The sequence below is a fragment of the Megascapheus bottae genome, chromosome 6 (genome assembly GCF_031878675.1).
Source record: "Megascapheus bottae isolate mThoBot1 chromosome 6, mThoBot2.hap1, whole genome shotgun sequence".
NCBI classification, from domain to species: domain Eukaryota; kingdom Metazoa; phylum Chordata; class Mammalia; order Rodentia; family Geomyidae; genus Megascapheus; species Megascapheus bottae.
The window spans coordinates 39569305-39591235 of NC_143514.1; the positions used below are offsets into that span (position 1 = coordinate 39569305).

Genomic DNA, 21931 nt, shown 5'->3' on the forward strand with positions numbered 1-21931 from the left:
TGCAATAGAGCAAAACCTTGATTCAAAAGGCCATATAGTAGGACGCTAAATGAAAGGATCTCTAGGATATAGAAACATAAGCCATATAATGAATGATTGTTGTTCTTAAGGTACTATGTTATCTCTCATCTCTTTTGCTGTCCCTTGGTTATCTCATATTGTTACAGTATCTCACTTTGTTACCTGATATATCGAATATATTTGTATTTGGTTATTTGAAATTGGATAGGGAAGGGGGGAAAACAAGATGAGGGGTGGGGGTGTAGGGGAGGGAAATGGGGACCAAGACACGTGAAAGGGTATCAATGTATGGGAATTAATGCACCTTCTATCTGGCAAATATCATGTAACCCTTCTATTAATTACAATAAAAAATATATGAAAAAAAAGATAATAAATTTTTTTGTTTTTAAAAAGGCTCTAGTACTAGTGTTAACATGATATAATGACATTATCCCAAATTTTCTAAGAATGATATCCATAGACTTTCGGGATAATCAAAAAAATTTTAAAAAGCCATATAAAATATATACCAGCAAATTAAAACTTAAATAAATTAAAATTTATTTGAGCTGAAATAGGCAAATAAGCATAGTAACAATGGCTGATCATCTTGGATCTTCTGCTATTAACAGCATAGGAATTTTTGCTTTGAGCAATTAAAAGTGATAGCTTTCATATTCACATTTATTTTTTTAACTGTCTTTTATTTTGGGGGTAATATATAGAGGGTTTGCAGTTACATTCGTCAGGTAATAGGTGCATTACTTCTCACACACTGATACCCCTTCTCATATTTTTGTCCTCATTTCCCTCCCCCCATCATCTTTCCCCCCCCTCCTATTTCAAATAAATAAATGTACATACAATATACCAGGTAACAAAGTCAGATACAGTAACAACATGAGATTAACCAAAGAGCAAAAAAGGGAAGAGAAATAACATAGTACATTAAGAACAACAATCACACAAGATAAAAGCAATTCTTTCCATATCCTAGAGATCCTTTCATTTAGTCTCATCCTACATGACCTTATGTAGTTAGGTATTGTAATCCTCTGCTAGGAGAGTCATAGATGTGTACTAATTATTACAAATAAGGGAAACCATTGAGGTCAAAGCAGATACCCTGAAAACTTTAGAAGAAGGAATAGGAAAAACATCAGAACTCCTTAGCACAGGTCAAAACTTTCTTAATAAAAACCCAGAAACACAACAAATTAAAGAAAGTTTGGACAAATGGGACTGCATTAAACTGTAGAGCTTCTGTGTATGGCAAAGGACATAGCTAGCAAGTTAAATGGAAAGTCCAGAGTGGGGGAAGATCTTCACTAACAATAGAACAGTCATGGGCCTCATATCTAAAATATATATCTACAGCTAAAAGAATTGAATCTCTCAAAAACAAATCTTCAAAGAAATAACCATTCCATTAAAAGATAGGCTAAAGACTTAAGGATGTAGCCAGGAGGGATGGCTACTATACTGTTGGTGGAGGTGTAAACTCGTTCAACCACTATGGGAAGCAATGACGATTCCTCAAAAGCCTAAACATAGAGCTCCCTTATGACCCAGCAATTCCATAACTTGGTATTTACCCAAATATCCAGAAATAAGGACATACTAAAGCCACTAGCACAATGATGTTCACTGCAGCACTATTTACCATAGATAAGATATGGAACCGACCCAGACGCCCCTCAGCAGATGATTGGATCAAGAAGATGTGGTATTTATATACAATGGAATTATATGCTGCCATCCAAGAGAATGGTATCACCCCATTTTGTAAGTAAATGGAAAGACTTGGAAAAAATCATATTCACATTTATAAAATGCGTGTGGGTAATTCACATGCAGAAAGCCTCAATTGTTTCTTTTTCACAGACTTACCTGCTCATTGTCTTTTATATGAGATCCTTCAGGAATAGCTTCTACACCTTTCTCATCACCTGTTCTTCTAGATGCATCCTTAAGAAACACAATTACTTTATCTTCTGGTAAATATTCAGGGTCCCACAAGAGCTGATCTTCATTTTCATATACTAAATTAGTAAAAAAATATTTTTGATATTAATTATATGATTTGGGTTTTTTTTTTAGTTTTTTTTGTTGGTCATAGGACCTGGACTCTGGGACTGTCTGGGGCTGTCCCTGAGTTCTTCAGCTCAACGCTACCGCTCTACCACTTAAGCCATAGGCGCTGCTATTTCTGTTTTTTTTCAAGGACTTCTGCACAAGGGCTGGCTTTGAATCTCGATCCTGAGCTCTCACCCTCCTGAGTAGCTAGGATTACAGGAATGAGCTAGCAGGGCTTGGCTTAATTATGTGCACCAGACATTAACAATACTAATCATGTATCTCTCTCTCTCTCTTTTTCTAGTCCTGGGGATTGAACTCAGGGCCTGGGCACTGACTTTGTGTTTGTCTCAATGCTAGCACTCTACCACTTGAGCCACCACACCACTTGTGGCTTTTTCTGTCTATATGGTACAGAGGAATCGAACCCAAGGCTTCATGCATGCTAGACAAGGATTCTATCACTAGGCCATGCTCCCAGTCCTAACACTAATCATTTCTTAGTGGTGGAATTGAGCTGAAGAGCTCAGGGACAGTGCCCAGGCAAAGAGTTCAAGCCCCATGACCCACACACAAAAAAAATTATACCCATTATAAGTCTAAAGTCTAAATCTCACCAAAATTTAAAGAGGAAAAATCAGATAAGAACCTGAGTAACATCAAGTAGAAAACAGAACAGGAAGTCATTAAGATAGAATTAAGGTCAAGTGTAACATCACAGGAATCAAGTGAAAGTGTTCAGAAGGTAATTTCAAAGACTAGGAATGATTAGGATAAATAGTGAAAAAATTATATTGGTTTTACTAACAAGGAAGTTAATATTATGAGACCTGTTCTCTGTGCAGAGATGGAGATAGAAGTTATATTAAAGAGAAATCTGAAGTATAAGTGAAAGGTGAAACTCCTTTGAAAAGTTTGGTTGTGAAAAGGGAGTAACTAGTAGGCAAGTTTTTAATGCTTTTGTTGTAAACACCAATAAAAAGGAAAATGACATGCAAAAAAAATTCTGAGCAAAGATAACTTTGTAGCTTTCCTTGTATTAAGAAATTAAGTGTGGTCTGATGGCAGAGTGCTTGTCCAGCACACCCAAAGCAGTTCGATTCATTGGTCCAACATGTGCAGAAACAGCTGCCAATTGTGCTGTGGCTCAACCGGTAGAATGTTAGCTTAAGAAAGCTCAAGGACAGTGCCCAGGCCCTGAGTTCAAGCCCCAGGACTGGCAAAAAATAAAAATAAAAAAATTAACAACTAATGAAGTGTATTAGGTAGTCTCCATACCAGGCAATATACTGTTTTCACATGAATTACTTTGCCCCTCTATCCATACACATATACTGTTTTTAAAATGCAAACTCTCCTTTAAAATGTAATTGAAAACTAATATCTGAAGTCCTTAACAAGGTATTCTTTTCTAAACTGCTTATGTAAGTCTAATAAAACTGTGAATTCTAAACACAATAAACTTCAATGATAAAGTAAATGTGAAAATATTGCTACTGATATTTGCTTCCTGTTCAGCCTGTTTTCTCCAAAGGAAACAGACTGAGATTACGTATATTCTTGGGGTGGTCCTAACACAAAATAATGAAGATAAAGGGTCCTACAGTCCCAAATAATCTCATAGGCAATGGAACAAATACAAACTACCTAAAACACCTGGAACAAGTGACAATTCTGCAAACTGTATACACAGGGTTTACTTAAGCAGAGACGACAACCATCACCAAGGTAGTGCCAAATGACAAGCCAGACTTTTGGAACTGGCTTGAAGTGGCTAAGCAAGTAGTACTGATTATTTCATTAACCTCAGAGTAATTGTTCATTTTATTCAATTAAAGTATCCAAGATAATGAACATTGAGAACAATTTGTGTTTCTAAAAAAAAAAATTTACCTATATTGTCTTTCCTGATTCCAAAATCAGCCCAAATTATATCCCCAGTTTACACTTTGTCTGTTACTATACTTCAATATTTAACACCTCTATGTTGAACTTTTGTCATGCAAATTTACTAGCCTGTGGTATTCCTAGACTGTTTCTGATCTATTGGGCTCCTGAGGGTAAGTACATATTAAGAATATGACTAGATTAGAATCAACTAGAATAGAAAAAAAAATAATGAAAGATTTCTCAACTCTAAAAGGGTCTGCGTATGTGAAACTGAAATGGGAAGGAAACTAAGATGTTTAGCATTGAATGATGTATCATGTTGTTCATTAAAAATATAGACAACAGGGGCCGGGAGTTTGGCCTAGTTCAACTCCTCAGTACCACAAACATAGCAAAAAGCTGGAAGTGGTGCTGAGGCTCAAGTGGTAGAGCTCTAGCCTTGAGAAAGTCCAAGGACAGCGCTCAGGCCCTGAGCTCAAGCCTAGGACTGGCAAAAAAAAATAAATTAAAAAAAAAATATATGTAGAGAGAGGTAGAGAGAGACAGAGAGAGAGAGAGAGAGAGAGAGAGACAGAGAGACAGAGAGACAGAGACAGAGAGACAGAGAGAGAGAGAGAGACAATCCCATCTAAAATGACTAATGTAAAAGACAAAAAAATCCTTAGGAGTTCTAGATTATTCAAAGGATGACTTGCCTTAGGACCTGGTAGATAAAATGACTTAAAAATCATGTAAAACTTAAGTATGTACATACTATCTGTTATTTTAAATATGTAAATATCAAATTATTCTTTTTCAGTAGTATTAAAAACTTCAGAAGCAAGTAAGGGTTTTTTTTTTTGCTTTTTTTGGTGGGGGTAGGGGAGAAAATATTAAAAGTTATGCTTCTCAGAAAGGCAGTTAAGGCATATTCCCAGACCTTTTGGTTTTATTTCAGTGTAGGATCTCATGGTGTTTTCTGCCTGGGTTCTTCTATCCACAACTTCTACAGAACTGGGATGACAATGGACCACCGCATCAAACATTTTTGCTAAAGTCTGGGTCTTGTTAACTTTTTACCTGGACTAGCCTTAAGTATCAATTCTTTAGATCTCAGTTTCCTGAGAAACTGAAAATATCTATTTGAGCCAACATACTTGGATGCAAAGGAGCTTCATATCAATTGAGTGTATGTTTTCTAGAATGGCCTCAGACCTACAATTCTGCCTTTGCGGAATATATCCTGGGAGGATAGGTTTGTCCCACTATATATACATAGCTTTTAATGTGTTTTAAAAACTGTTTTAATATGAACACAAAATAACCTGCTTTTAGTTATAAAGGTTAAAGGGCATAGTACCAAGATTTAAAATTTGAAGGAAAAAAAAGGGGGAGAAACATATGCCTGGGTTGTTTTAAATCAAAGAAACAAAAGGCATTCATTTTTTCTACTAAACTTATATGGAAAAAACTTGGAAAACAGTAAATGGTTCCTGTAGAAATAATGCAGGCATCTTTCATCAATCAATGGTATTATTTAGTAGATTATCATGCTCTTATTACATCGACATATAATAATAGAGCATTACTTCAACAGTGTTAAGTCCAGCTAAGTAACTCACCCTTTTCATTTTCTTTGTATCTACAAATGCCAACTGGAATCTCTGCTTGAAACATGGAACCCACCATAATCTCCTATTTTAAAAATAACACAGAACATTAGAAAGATCTAGTGGCATGATTCTCTGGCTTAAATAATTTCCTAGGTAACCTGATCTGTCATAAAACCAACCAACTACCTCAGAGGACTATTGTGAGTTAATAATGAGTTATCACCTGCATATGACTGGATGAAAATATTAGCATGTTATATAACAGGTAAAATGCAGTGTAGATGAAAATACGTCAACATATGGTAAAAGTAAATTCTAATCTTTCAGGTCATTACATAATCATATAACACTGTGAAAAGGAGTCAGATTCAGATGTTTTCAGAGTATCTGCATTTAAAATATGTTGAATCACCAGCATCAGCAGGAACTGAGAAATCCAAATGTTCCATCCATGCCTACTAAATCAGAAACTCTAGGACAGGACTCAACATGTGTTACTCCCTAAGTGATTCTGACATACATTTAAATCTAAGAAATAGCTTTAGTAAGAGAAATGACAAGCTGGCGGGGGCCCAAATAGGTGAAACCCCAAACCAAATGGGTATTTTTAAATTTCAGTACAAAATTGAAAAAATATTCCCCAGCAAAAACACAGCTAAATCTTATTATAGGAAATCTGATTATCTGAGTATTCAAATCAGATTAAGTGAAACTACCCTAGAAATCACCTTTTAGGGATTCATTCAACTTGATGTTTTGAGCTATTTTGTTTTCAAAGCAATGGTTGTTTATGTATTAATAACTGTTTTAGACTCCTTTTAGAAATAATTAACTGTGTACAGTAACAGAGAAACCAAACTTTTATCAGTATTCAAATTAACATGCCACTTATCAGTAATATATATCAACATTAATTCCAATCATTTTCAGACTTTTTATAATGTGCTACAGTATTGAAAACTTCCATTATTATAATCATTTTCCAACTATATACTTGTTTGAGAACTGACTAGCTCAATAAAATCCAAAACTTTGCATGCTTTTTATTTGATAAAAAAAATCTAATACTTTTACTTGGATATATTAAAGGGGAACCTGAATATTTATAAAATGCTTCAATGTCACAAAATGCTTATAAACATCAATACACAGAGGTGATAAAAGAAAAACAACTGGCTTTTTAAATATTTTAAGTTTTAGGGAAATATGGTCCTAACTACCTTTTTCCAGTCTTCTGATGGAATATAATCTTCATCTTCTTCAGATTCTTCTTCTATTTCACTATCTAGAATAAACAATGATACTATAAAACAAATGCATATGTGTAGATCAGTATCTTTGTATTTAGACATACAAAAGGTCTACTGAATTAAGATTTTTTTTTTTAATTTTTTGGTGGAGCTTGAATTCAGCCTGGGCGCCATCCCTGAGCTCTTCAGTTCAAGGCTACAGCCCTACCCTTGAGCCAAGCAAGCCCCAGTTTTCTAGAGGTTAATTGGAGAGAAGAGTCTCAGGACGTTGATCTCAGCCTCTTGAGTAGCTAAGATTACAGGTGTGAACCACTGTGTGCACCTGGCAGTAAGGATTTTTAATTAAATAATCAATACATAACTCTCTACAACAGGAAAACAAAACAAAACAAAACCCCAACAAAAAGTCATAAACCTTTTTTGCTAGTCTTAGGGCTGGAACTCAGGTCCTTAGCACTGTCCCTGAACTTTTTTTTTTTTTTGCTAAAGGCTAGCACTTGATCCACAGAGCCACTTCCAGGTTTTTCTGTTTATGTTATACTAAGGAATCAAACCCTGGGCTTCATTCACACTAGGCAAGCAATACCACAAAGCCACCTTCCCAGCCCAAGATAATCTGTTTTTTAATCTTCATTTTACTAGACACACCCTGATGACAAAGTCATATGGTCTAAGAGTGTTTTCACTTAAAAAGTAGAATTTGGACAAAGCAGTTTTTCTAAACAGTGTTCTTTATAACACTGGGGACTTTATAGGAAAACTTTAGGGGAACATTAGAAGAGAGAGTATATTCTAAAGCACCTGTTCTCCCTAACCATTTTTTTTTAACAGAAAGCTGTTGTTTACATTTTGAAACAAGAATATATCTATATAAAGGATTTGCAAATGTCAAACTATTATTTAGATTGTTAACATTGTTTAAAACCTAAAATGTCATATAAAGTTCAATGTGGAAATGATGTAAAGATTTATTGAAAAGCTAACAGAGGAACTATTTGTATAGCTTCCATGCATCCAGCACAACCGAAATATCAGCTTGCAAGCATACAATCAATATTCTTCCCAAAGGCAAAGCTATTAACTTAGCATCTATGTTTTAGTATGCAAAGAAAATTAACAGAATTATTTCATTAATTAATCTTTTCCATACTAATATACCTGCAGTTGGAATAGATCTTTGAAAAAGGAACTCAATTATTACCACATGAAAATTTTAACTAGTACTTCTACACTTAATGTGAAACAAATAATTCAAACTATCCATGTTTTATTAGTCATTACATTATATGAACTTACTTCTTTCAAGTAGCCTTCTCCTTTTTAAGGTATAGAATTTAAATTGGTAATACTGGTAGCTGAATTGTTCCTATCAAGGATCTGTGTGTAATTTGGGCTTAGAATGAAACATTACAGAACAGCAGGTAAAACACACAAACCTGTGTTCTTACGGAAAGGGAATCACTTTTAGATCAGAGTGGCCCATGATTAGAGAAAGCAATGCTCATGTATCATCATGGGCTATAGACAAACATCTGAGCAATAAGACTGCATTATGATAGTGTCCTCCTAAGCTTATACCATAAGGTGATGGTGTAGTCACCTTTAAGTACATTTTATGAAATTTCTACAACCAAGAAATTGCTTTATGGCATGTTTCTCAGACTATCCCTTTGTTAGGTTATGTATAATAAATATATATCTTTTCTTAAAAAGGGAAAGAGGAATAGATGTAGAAAATGAAATTGAAAGACTACTGCCCCCTAAGAAATTTTTTTTAAAAAAAGAAGAAAAAAAAAACCCCACCAAAAGTCAGGTAATGGGCCAGGAGTTTGGCCTGGTGAAAGAGTGCTTGCCTAGCATGCACGAAAACCAGGGTTCAATTCCTCGGTTCCACATACACAGAAAAAAGGCAGAAATGGTGCTGTGGCTCAAGTGGTAGAGCTCTAACCTTGAGAAAGCTTAAGGACAGTGCCCAGGCCTGAGTTAAAGGCCCAGGTCTGGCAAAAAAAAAAAAAAAAAAAAAAAAAAAAATCAGGTAGTACTTAGAATAGTTATTATAATATATTTACTGAAAACAGGGCCTGAATTATTGTTAAACTAACAACCAATAGCATAGTCTACTTGTTTGTGCAAGAGATTTCAGAATAAACTCTAACAGAACAAAGAAAAACACATGCGAATTTTAGGTACTATTCAAGAGTGAAAATTATATTCTAAGTAAAGCAATAATACTTACTTGTATCAAAATATTTACATCGACGTGGACGTATTATTTCCTGAGCATCCTGAGAAGCAACAGATTGTGATGGGTCATCATTGGAAGACTGAGTTTCATCTTCCTGACCTGATAAATCCTTTGTATTTTCTTCCTACAGTTATTAATAGTAATAATTGTTAATTTAAAATGTAAAGAACACTATTACAGATGAAAGGCCACAGATCATTTTATTTTAAATATAACCAGAAGACTAAGTACAATACAGTGGCTTTGGCTGGCATGTGGAACAGGAGAAAGGATCTTATTGGTAAAATCCAAATATTTTAGTTTGAACAGTACTGTAACCAGAATTGCTGGTTAGTTTTGATATGAATAACATTGCTACATAAGGTGTTAACACTAGAAGTTGTATCCCGTTACATCTAAAATTATTTCAAGGTAAGTAATAAAAGTCTGTCTATAAGGTAAAAAACAGAACTGTCCATTAACTTTATTTAAAAGCTGCTCTGTAATATTTTGAAAAAGCACTGAAAAGAAATCTAAACTGACAGACTTAATTGTTACCTCTCAAGAGTGCTTACAGAGGATTTCCAGTTAATCTTCTTTTTGTTTTTAATTTTTTATTGTAATTAATAGAAGGGTTACATTATATTTACCAGACAGAAGGTACATTTCTTAACAAGCATTGCTACCCCTTCTCATGTTTTTGTCCCCATTTCCTTCCCACCACCCCTCCCCTTATCTTTTCCCCCCTTCCCTATCCTATTTCAAATAAGCAAATAAACATATATACAATATATCAGATAACAAGGTAAGATGAGAAATAACACAGTACATTAAGAATAACAGTCACATCTTATATGGCTCTTGTTTCTATATCCTGGAGGTCCTTTTACTTATCCTCATCCTACTTATGTATCTAGATTTTGCCCTACTGTAAACCTCTGCTAGGAGCCTATGTTCCTTTGAGTCTGGCTTACTTCATTTAATATATTTTTTTCTAAGTCTTTCCATTTCCTTACAAATGGGGCGATGTCGTTCTTTCTGATGGCAACACAGAATTCCATCGTGTTTCCAGTTACTTATGTACTATATTATTTTTAGGACTTAATCTAAGTGTACCTAATTTATAAATTATAGAATTTAAATTTAGAAATTATAAAATTAGTACACTCTAGTTTCAGTCATCCCCTGAAGGTCCTGAAAGATACAAACTCCACAGATAAAAGAGGAACTGCTCTGTGCTTACTTTATTTTCCCCACTACAGCCACTGTTGTCATCATTGTCAGCATCTTCATCATCTTCACCTTCTTCTTCCTCCTCTTCTTCCTCATCTTCTTCAGGTAGTCGGACAGTACTATCATAACCATAAAGGCTGAGAAGTTCATGAATTGGCATGTCGCCTTCCTAAGTACACCAAAATAAAAGTGAATTTCTACCATCAGTGATTTCATATTTTTACATATTCACAAATCTCTGTATTATTCATTTACAAAGAACATTCTGTAGCAGTAACAAATTTTCAAAATCATAAAGCTTGGACTCTGGGCCTAGGCGATATCCTTGAGCTCTTCAGCTTAAGATTACCACCCTATCCCTGGAGCCACAGTGCCATTTCCAGTTTTCTAGTGGTTAATTGGAGATAAGAGTTTCATGGACTTTGGTGCCCGGAATGGCTTTGAACTGAGATCCTCAGAGTTCAGCCTCAAAGCAGCTAGGAGCCACTGCACCCGGATAAATCGATCAATACCTTTTGAGTATAATACAAACACTAATCTAAAATTAACTTAGTCATACAGTCTTTCCTATAGCTATTTCAATTCTAAATAAAATGATTTCATGTAATCCTTACCATCTTTTACAGATAGGTTATATTACCTTGATTTCATAGATGAGAAAACACAGGTAGGAAGATTAAACCATTTTTAAAAAAGAAAAGAAAAACCCAAACCAGCGGGTTGGAGATACAGCTGAAATGGTACAGCATTTATGCAAGGCCCTAGATCCAACCCAGGTACCACTTCCCTGCCTGTCACCACACGTATGCACATTACATGCATATAATGTAGCCAGAATTAACCCTTCTAACTTTAAAAGCCTATGATATATTAATACAACATAGTTCCTAAGTCAGGGGCATTCCTCAATCCTCCAAAAAACAAATACTCTTTATAGTTAAAGCTTCTAAAACAGCAAAATGAAATATCAGCTTCCTGTAATGTTATCAAGGAAATATAATATTCTAGTGATGGAAAGGAATGTTTAAGCCAAATAATCTGAACATATTAAACACAACAAACAAATATACATATACACAAACATTTTCTCTAAAGGCAGAGAAGTGTCAAGTGTCAAGTTTAGAACCCAGAAATACATAATTCATGAAAGACATGCTCTTATAATTTTCTAGCATCCTGTACCTTATTTGTAGGCTAAAATGTCTAGCCCATATGACAAACAAACCTCTGCAGTCCAAATATATACTTTGAACTCAACAATATAACCTGATGACACTATAACTTAGACTACAAGAATTAACTCTTTATTGTTCAGAATCCATGTGCAATAAGCAACTGACTCACTATAATGTGAACATGACTTATAGGAAAAAATGCTATTCCATACTTCTGTTCACTTTGTAGATATACTCTAGTTAAAAATCAACTTGTTTCTGAAGAGTCAGTTCTGGAAGACATAATGATTTACAGAAGCTACAGCATGAAAAGCAGTATCACATTAAGCAACATATTGACATAGTTCAATGACCAGCATATGTATATATCACACTCACCACACTGTGGTTCTCAAAGCACAAATGGTAGTGTCCAAAAACCTGGTCCCTGAAGATCTGGCCTAATGGCCAATAATCTGGCATATGATACTGAAATTTGAGCATATCTCTTCAAAAATGAAGAGATAAAATAAGCAGAATGAGAGTAAGATACAGAAAAGGTTGAGTTTCATACATAATAATAAAGAGTTGTCATAAAGTATCCCTTAGGTGCCAGGCATTTATGCCAGGTACTGTAATTTCATTTCTTCACGCAAGAATGAAAATAGAGTCAGAGCATTACACAATCTTAATTAGGTTTAAAAGTAGCAGGTGATAGTATCTGCTACTTTTATTTGAAATTGAGGAAGCCAGAGAGGAACACCATGCAGTGATAGCGGAGATCTACTAATCACCTTAAACTCATGGAATTTTTCTGAAATTCATCCTGCAACCCAAATTAGAAGTAAGTAAAACAACTATGGTCACTACTATAAACCAGGGAAAACATTGGCATCTCAGTTTGCAACTAAGATTGATACAGATCTTAAAAATTAGTAAGATCTTGTTTCAGATTTAGTTCATCCTCAAAATTATCCTGATATGCAACTATTACCTGTAATTTTTAAAAGTGTGTTGAGCTGGAGGCATGTTCAAGTAGTAGAGCATCTGCCTAGCAAGCATGAGGCCCTTAGTTCAAACCCCAAAACTGCAAGGGAAAAAAACAAAAGAATATTCACCAGGAGCTGGTGGCTCATACCTGTAATCCTAGCTACTCAGGAGGCTGAGATGTGAGTATGGTGGTTTGAAGTCAGCCGCAGCAGGCTTCTTATCTCCAATTAACCATCCAAAAACAAGAAGTGGAGCTGTCACTCAAATGATAGAGCACTATCCTTCAGCAACAAAGCTCACAGGCAGCATCTGGGCCCCAAATTCAAGTTCTAGGAGTGCAGTTCCCTCACCCCCCTCTTTCCCTCCCTTTCTTTCTCCCCCTTTCTCTGGTGCACATACACCCACACACGCACCTGCGCGCGCACGCACGCACGCACGCACACACATCACAAATATAACAGTTTTTTAAAGTGTGTTGAGTGACATCTTTTACTTTAATGGCAGTGGTCTATTTTGAACTCCTCCTCCCACTAAAACACAAGACCCCTGGTTTTAAGAAAGTATTATTCAAATAACTGCCCTTAGGCCTTTTATATTGCTTATCTATCTTCAAGAGTATTAAAATCAGCCTAAAGGCTTACTAAAACAGAGTACTCAGCCTCAAGTTAAGTTTTTAATCTAAAAGGTTTTAAGTTGGGAAGGTTGGGAATCTGCATTTTAAGCAGTTCCAGAGAGTTCTACTGCTACAATATGTGACTACCTTAGAACCAGCTCACAAGTTGAGGATAAGACATCAGTAAATCAACCTTTTTAGTGGAAGATAATAAGCCTGAACATTATCTTCAATTAAGCTTTCAATTAATGATATGCCCTTATAAACAAATGGCTATATGATAACTGCATAGAAAGAAATCCCCCTGTGGAAAAAGTATTTAGAAAGTCTGACATCGATGGTCAGATCAAGAATTTTTCTTAGATACACAGATAAGAAGTATGACTCATTATATAAAAATTCACTTCTCAAACAAAAATCTAGCAATACTTCCAATACTAAGAAAGGAACAAAAAGACTGTAAAGGTCTATAACTGTATAGATCTGATGAGGAAATGAATTAGAAGATAAAGATGGAGAAAAGCCAGTCAAGTCAGAGGAAATGACAAATGCTGGAGTACAGAAATCAAAACAAATAATCAGGTTATTCTGATTAAAGTAGACATACTGTCTGGAGTAGCCTCTCCCAAAAAGCATTACTGAAAGATTTATTACTCAAAGTAACAGATTACTTAAAAGTTATAGAAAATTTGGCCTGGAGTTTGGCCTAGTGGTAGAGTGTGTGCCTAGCATGCATCTGGGTTCGATTCCTTGGTACCACATACCTAGAAAAAAGCCAGAAGTGGTGCTGTGGCTCAACTGGTAGAGCTCTAGCCTTGAGAAAACCTAAGGACAGTGCTCATACCCTGGGCCCAAGCCCAGGACTGGCAAAAAAAAAAAAAAAAAAAGTTACAGAAAATTTCACTTTGGCTTTTTCTTTTTTAACCTAATTTCTCTGGTTATCTAGTTTCTTAAACAGTATGTTAGATGTGTATGTGTGTATATGGGGGGGGTATATACATAAATACACTGTTACTTTATAAATTTCTTATTTTTCTGCTCAACAGTACAAATCAGAGATATACAAATGAAAATAATAATATGATAGCATCTAACCCCAGTCTGAGATTTCAGGCTTGAGGCTCAAAGCCAGCCTGGACAGAAAAGTTTAGTGAGATTTATCTCCAATAAGCCACTCAGAAAAAGCTAGAAGTGGCTCTGTTGCTCATGTGGTAGAGCGCTAGCCTTGAGTACAAAGAGGCTCTGGGAATCAGAAAGCTGAGATCTGAGGACTGTGGTTCGAAGCAGGCCAAGACAGTAAAGTCCATGAGACTTATCTCCAGAAAAGCTTATCTCCAGAAAAGACTTATCATAGAAAAGCTGAAAGTGGCACTGTGACTCATATAGTAGAGTGCTAGCCTTGAGTGAAATGGAGCCAGGGACAATGGCTAAGCCCAGAGTTTGAGCCCCAGGACCAAGGGGGAAAAAAAAAGAGAGAAGAGAGAGATGATAGGCCAGGCACAGCGGTATATACCTGTAATTTTAGCTACTTTGGAGGCAGAAGCAGGAGAAGCATGAGTTTGAGGCTAGACAAAATTAGTGGGATCCTATTAAAAAAAATTATGCTCAGCCAATGCAATAAGGCAAAAAAGACACATCATCTCTATTTTCCTATCATATGATTCTACCTAATGATTCCACCATAACTCCTAGATTGATTAAACACTTTAGGCAACATTAACACAATAAAAATTAACATACATATATACGAACAATGATCAGACCAGATGGAGAAAAAAAATCAGGAAAATAATTCCATTAATGATAGTTTTAGGGGGCAAAATACCTAGAAAAATAAGCTTAACTAAGGACAGTAAAGACCTAAACAAATTAAACTATAAAACCTTCAGAAAAGATGCTAAAAATACCAGAAGGAGGAAAGATCTCCCACGAACATGAAGTGACAGATTAGTGATATAAAAATGGCTACACTTTAAAAAGCAATCTAAAATTTAATACAAGTCTCATTATATGGAAACATAAAAGACTGAATAGCAAAGGTAATCCTAAGGAGAAAAAAAAGCAGATACATAATATCAGAATTCAAATTGTATTATAAAACCATACTAACAAAGAAAGAATGGTAATGTCACGGAAAACCCAGAAATAAAACCACAGACTTACATCTGATTTTTTGACAAAGGAGCCAAAAATATACACTGGAGAAAAGACAGCCTGTTCAACAAATAGGGTTGTAAAAATTGGTTATCTCCATGTAGAAGACTGAAATGAGGAAGCAAGAGCAAGAACAGACAACTGAACTGCATGAAATTAAAAGCTTTTGCACATCAAAAGCAATAATTATCAAAATCAAGACATAAACTACAGAACAAAAGAAAATAGTTCCAAGCTGTTCAATTGATAATGGATTAACATCTAAAACATACAAAGAACTAAGATACCAAAAACAACAATCCAATAAATGGGCTAATGAATTTAACACATAATCCTCAAAAGTACACTTAGAAGTACAAAAATAGGTAATAAATATATGAATAAAATGTTCAATATTCTTAGTCATGAAGTCAAAACCACACTGATTCCATCTCACCCAAGTCATAATGGCAATCAAACAAGGGCATGGCTCTAGTGGCAAAGTGTCTGCCTAGCAAGAAAACAACACATGCTGGCGAGCAAATTAAGAATCCCTTATAAAAGAATTTGTGGAAATGTAAAATAGTGCAACCACTATGTAAATCAGCATGAGGTTCTTAACAAATTAGATTGACCTTATGACCTTATCCTGGTATCTTGGGCTTATGTCTGAAGCAATGTTCATGAATATATGGGAGAGAGATCTGCATACCACCTGTTTTACTGTAGCACTTATTTAGAATACCCAGGCTGTGGAATTAGCCTTGCACAAATAACTGATGCATAGGTAAAAAAAAATGTGTTATATGCTGACAATGAAGTATTACTCTGACCTAAAGGAGAATGAAATCATGGCATTTACAGGAAACTAGATAGACAGGTGTAACATAAGCCAAGCTCAAAAAGCTAAATATTGTGTTTTTTTGCTTGTATGTGGAATCTAAGCCTAAATTGATGATGGGGCATGAGTATAAAAAGGGGATTCTTTGGCAGGATTAGCAGAAAGTGGGGAGGAAGGATGTTAGAGAAGATATGGAAATATTTAAAAATATATATACATATATGTATGTATATATGGTATAGGTTTACATTTTTTATTTTAGATTACATATATGTCCTATATATCCTATATATTTTATTTTCACATGTATATGAAAATATTAATTTTCTATTAAAATTCATTTTCTATTAAAATTAATTTAAATGGAAAATTTAAAATGGAATTATCCCAATGAAATTCCCATGTACTATCAATGTATGCTAATTTTTTAAAAAGATACAAAAATATAAATGTAAGGGCAGAGGATATGGTTCAAATGGTAAAGTGCTTGTTGAGTATTAGCAAGTATCTCACACACACACACTTTATACACTGTTGGTAGAAAGTGTACAATCACTGTATAAAGACTTCTACCACATAATACAGCAATTCTGTTAGTACGTGTGTGTGTGTGTGTGTGTGTGTATGATTGTGTGCATATATATATATACACACAACAAAGGTTTAGAATCTTTTGATATTAAAGTATAAAATAGTTTTATACTAAAAGGATAATTTGCATTCCCATGCTTACACTGTAGTACTAGTCACAACAGACACAATATGGAATCAATTCAGATGCCCTTCAAATTAATGGATGGACAAAACACCATTTGGCCATTAAAAAGAATGAATTTTCATCATATATAGCAACATGGATATAACTGGAGAACAAGTGAAATAAGCTGAACACAGACAAATACAAATAGCACTCATGTGAGTTGCATATATAATGAATTCTGTTTTAAACAAATGGAATGGAATAGTAGACATTAGAGACTGGGGAGAGAGAGGATGGAAATTTAATAGGGGGCAACTAAAACGACAATGCAAGAATTCTGGTTCCTCCGTAGCATAGTAAGTTAACTACTGGTTTAAAAAAAACTCTGTACTTCTAAACGACTAGAAAAGAACTAAATTCCTAATACAAAAATGACTGGGTTCAATCCGTAACACTGCAGAAAAATATTTAATAGCCAAAGAGATTGAACTGCTTATTACCCGGATTTGATTATTGTGTACTGTATGAAATACAGTAGCATACCTTATGAAAATGTACAAACAGTATATCTCTATTAAAAAATGTATTTTTTAAAGTCAGACAAAAAAGCAAAACAAGGTAGAGGGGCAAAAAAAAAATTATTGTTTGTAATCCATGATCCTCTTACCTGAGTACTGAGATTATAGGTATGCACCAATATGCCCAGCAACTCAGAAGTAAAATCTCAAAGAGAGGAAAGCCTGCGTTTCTTGGCACTCTTTAATTCCTGGTATTTGGTATTTTTTCTTCTGTACCCCCCCCCCAAAAAAAACTGAGCCTATTCTGTAGCCTCTTCCCTGAAGAAACTCTGTCAACTTGTGATTTTCTTATCTTCTTTGCTTATAAATAGCAACACTATCATCATAGACTGAGAAGTCTGCATGTTTTACTAGATCTTTTGGGTCCCAGATTACAAAGTCCTGTAGTATCTGTCAGTCTAGAAATATCCTCTTCTATTTTTGTTATAACAACCAAGTTGACAACACTCAGATCAGCACCTGTACTGTAACCAAGAATGGATTTGTGCTTGAGAATACTACTTATTCTACAGTAGCAGACAGAGTATATGCTTCAAGACACTCAAACAGTTTCTATAATTTTAACAACAGCAACTGAAGGCATAGATTGTCTCGAGCAATCAATCTAGGAGATTTAGTAACACATGACAAAAGCAGATCTGAAAAAAAGAAAAGCCATTCATGTAAAAAACCAGAATGTATTCAGCTGGCACTGAAGCCCCAAGGTAGCCCTAAGTCCTACCCTTAATGAAATCTGTGACCCTTACATTAAATTCTTTGACTGAGCTAATTTCAGATGGATGTATTTGTAGTCCCAAATTTTGATGTTAGAATCATGGTATCCTATAAAGCAAATAGACCCTTATTTCCTTTTTTTTTTTTTTTGGCCAGTTCTGGGGCTTGACTTCAGGGCCTGGGCACTGTCCTTGAACTTTCTCAAGGCTAGTGCTCTACCACTTGTGCCACAGCACCACTTCTGATTTTTTCTGTGTATGTGATACCAAGGAGTCAAATCCAGGTTTTCATGCATACTAGGCAAGCACTCTACCACTAGGCCCTACTCCTGGCACCCACTCCCTTATTTCTTTCCAAAAAAGAAATAATAACTGTACTAAGACCTATCAGCCACCTGTTTCAGAAAACCTCTCCAATGTTTATTCTACTAGATATTGAGTAATACCCTTCAACTTAAATTGAAACATTCTACTAATGTGTGTGAAATAATGTAACCATAATATTACAATGTGTCAACAGTATAGAAAAAAAGAAAGCAAAAGTTATAGGGCAAGCAGAAGATTTTCATAGCTTTGAGTCAGATCTGTTCTTACCATTCTAATGAATAAAAAAACATAAACGATAAGCACTATTTTAGTGACCATGTGCTAGACACTGTTCCAAGTGGTTTAGAAATACAGCTCTAAAAAATCAACAGAAACTTAACAATGTTAATTTAAATTTACATGTTTATGAAGTAGTTCAGCTGAATTATGAACTCACTTATACTGCATTCCCTGAAACCTGACCTTAGCTGTGTTCGTAATCTTAATGCGGTATGAAATCAGAAGCTCCTGAGTCAACAGATTATGGGAATAAAGAGTAAGAGTATGCCTTAAAGAATAAGTTTTCTAAGTAATAGGACAAAAACAGGGATAATCATATCCATGTAAGCTGATGGAAGGCTGGCTGAAGATTAAAAGAATGTATATTTTTAAAAAGATAAGGTGACTGGGAGGGGGGTGGGGGAAGGAAAAGGGGGACAAAACCATGAGAAGGGTTGAGAAGTAATGTAACAACTACCTGATAAATGTAACTGTAACCCCTCTATACATTACCCCCACAACAAAATATAATGATAAAAAGAAACATATCTGGAGTGAAATGAAGACAAGAGGCAAAGTCAACAACCACTTATATAAAACAGGTCTGGCATCAAGCTCCAAGCTGTCACTGGAGTTAAGTGCTTTGGTGGATGAGCACACTGCTCTTCATGTACCTACTGTTAGCAAAATGAGTTACCAATAAATACTTATGAAGAGAGGAGAAAAACAGAGAGGACTGTGTAGATTGAGTCGTGCTTCCACTGTGTCAGGACGGAAGACACTCAAAGACTTTCATGTTCTTCAACCACCAAATTTTTCAAATCTGCTTTCAAATCTCTTCACTCACAACTTTTGGGGTCATCTCATCCATCTCCTACTAGTTTGTGGGTAAGTCTACACTGATGACCTCTCACCTCTCAGATTCGTCAGAATCATTCTAACAAGGTGTGAGGGCTGCCATATATCACTTCATCAATTTGTGCCTGCAGCCTCACACATCTACCTCTATCTGAACAATTTCAAATGTGAAACTGCGGTTCTAGAGGTTGTATGCCTTTTTTTTCTGAGCATTGGCTAAGGAGAAATGCAAAGGCATAAAAGATCTCTTGAAGATGCAAAACTAAGATAAAAGGTTGCATGTTATGGGAGCAGAATGGCCCTGGTAAAAGAGCCCAAATCAAGTCTTTTTGGATTTGTATACTCTGGGTTTTGCCCACAGATCCTCATTTCTAGAACTTCCTTTGAAAAGCTCATCAAGAAAATAAGAGAGCATATGACTAACAACCTTCCAAGCTAAGCTAGTCAAAAAACATTTCTAGGCCAGGAGTTTGGCCTAATCGTAGAGTGCTTGCCTAGCTTCAGATGTAGCCTGTCTCCAGCCATGCAACAGCTCTTAATCACTGCCAGAAACCCCTCCTAGGCCTTGGACTAAATGAACAGAATAAAGAAAAAAAAATTTTCCAGGATAGAGGAAGGAGGTTGTTTTCCAGGTAGGAAGATTTAAGGGGCACACCCAGACTGGACTTTTAGATGGTTCCTAAGGTAATCAATCTCCTGACTGGGGCTTGACTTAAACTTTAAAGCCATGAACTCCTTTTCATAATTTCCATTTTTTCTCTATGTAATTTGGGATGAGTGTATATTCCAAGAAAATCTCAATCTCTTACAGATGTTTTTCTTTTAGAGAAAGGATTCAGAAATAAGGCGAAAAGGGAATTGGAAAGTGCTTTTATGAAAAATGAAACATTGGGAGCTCGTGGCTCTCATCTGTAATCACAGCCACTCAGGGGGCTGAGATCTGAGGATACTGGTCCAAGCCCAAGCAGAAAAGATCCGTGACTATTGTCTCTTAATTCAACTGACAAGCAAACATCTGGAAGCAGAGATGTGGTAGAGTACCAGCCTTGTAAAAAAGCCAATCAAGAATGCAAGGCCCTAAGTTTATGCCCCAGAACAAACACAAAAATAAAAAAATAAAACAAAGGCAAAAAAAAAGAAAGTAAAAATAAAGAACTACCTTTTCTCAGTGAGATGGCTCAACCTTCTATGATTACCACAGTAAATTCTAACAAGCTTATCTAATTCTACTAAAACATTTAGTCATTAAAATTACAAATTAAAATATTTTTGATAGGATATATGCATGTAACTATTATTGTTAATTGTTATATATAACAATATATAGTTGCTTCTATCAACATTTTTCAATGAAATTCAAATATACTGTTACCACTAACTATGAATGAATTGACAAGACTAGTACCACAATTATATTAAAAACCAAAGTGCCAAGTAAAAAAATACCTTACACTTTTTAATGTAACTAATGTTTGCATCTACAAAAGCAAGAAAATAATCAGAATCACACAATCTTGTTTATCATTAAAATAAGAAGACAAATTTGGTTTGGTTTCTAGGAGTTTAAAACTACAAGAAATTCAACATTGGCCTGGAGCCACAAATTACTGATGAAGCAATAATGTGCTGTCTGTCAATCAACAGGGATTTAACTTATGACCTCAAGTACTATACCACTGGTAAGTCCTTTCTGCTTTCAGTTTGATTTTAAGATAGTGTACACAAAGCCTGGCTCTGTGGCACATGCCTGTAATCCTAGCTACTCAGAAGGCTTAGAAATAAGGATCAAGGTTCAAAGCCAGCCTTTGTTCAGGCTAGCCTGGGACTGGGACCCTCCTTCCCCCTGGTTAGCTAAGATTAGAGGCATGTTTCACTCTGCTTGACTTGTTTTTGAAAGAGCAGCTTCACACAGGTTTTGTCCAGGCTATCCATGAACCACAGTCATGCTCCCCTGTCCCAAATAGCTGGAAGCAACCACTTCACAAACTATTAAATCCGTCTTTAAAATGTTTTGTTAGAACTAGTACATACCACCAAGACCAATTCTGTGTCCTGCTTGAAATAATAAAATATTAAGTCACTTATGCCAGCTTATGAATTATGCTAGCTTTCATCAGTAAACAGGCAAAATGGCAAGTTCTGACTAAATGGCAATGGGACTCTGTTGAGCTCCAAAATAATTTTTTAAAACATAGACTAATCATTATTACTATAAAAATATAAGCACTCATTTTTCTATATTGCATATTACAAATCCTTAAAAACTGGCACTATTATTAAAGCTCTTTTCATCATGGAGTACAGATCATATACATAATAAATTTTCTCAGAATATAGGATTTATTTATCCATTCATTTCTCATTAAATACCTTTCTTGAATGACTATTTTTGCTAGATACCTTGAAATATACTGATGAATAAAACAGTCATGGTCCCTTCTCTTCATAAAACAAATGGAAGCTATAGTCCATAAATTAAACGAACATATACGAAATTG

General features: G+C 35.2%; 1 protein-coding gene across 2 annotated transcripts in view; it reads right to left on the reverse strand.

Annotated features, from left to right (window-relative positions):
- Positions 1–21931, reverse strand: part of Mier1 (MIER1 transcriptional regulator) — a 57249-nt gene that overhangs the window by 13393 nt on the left and 21925 nt on the right. For both annotated transcript variants that reach the window (XM_090334656.1, XM_090334655.1), the window contains 5 exons: positions 10279–10437; positions 9048–9180; positions 6782–6846; positions 5571–5643; positions 1894–2045 (listed from right to left, as the gene is read on the reverse strand). In XM_090334656.1, the coding sequence (XP_090190782.1) occupies positions 1894–2045; positions 5571–5643; positions 6782–6846; positions 9048–9180; positions 10279–10437 (582 nt within the window). The remainder of the gene's footprint in view (positions 1–1893; positions 2046–5570; positions 5644–6781; positions 6847–9047; positions 9181–10278; positions 10438–21931) is intronic.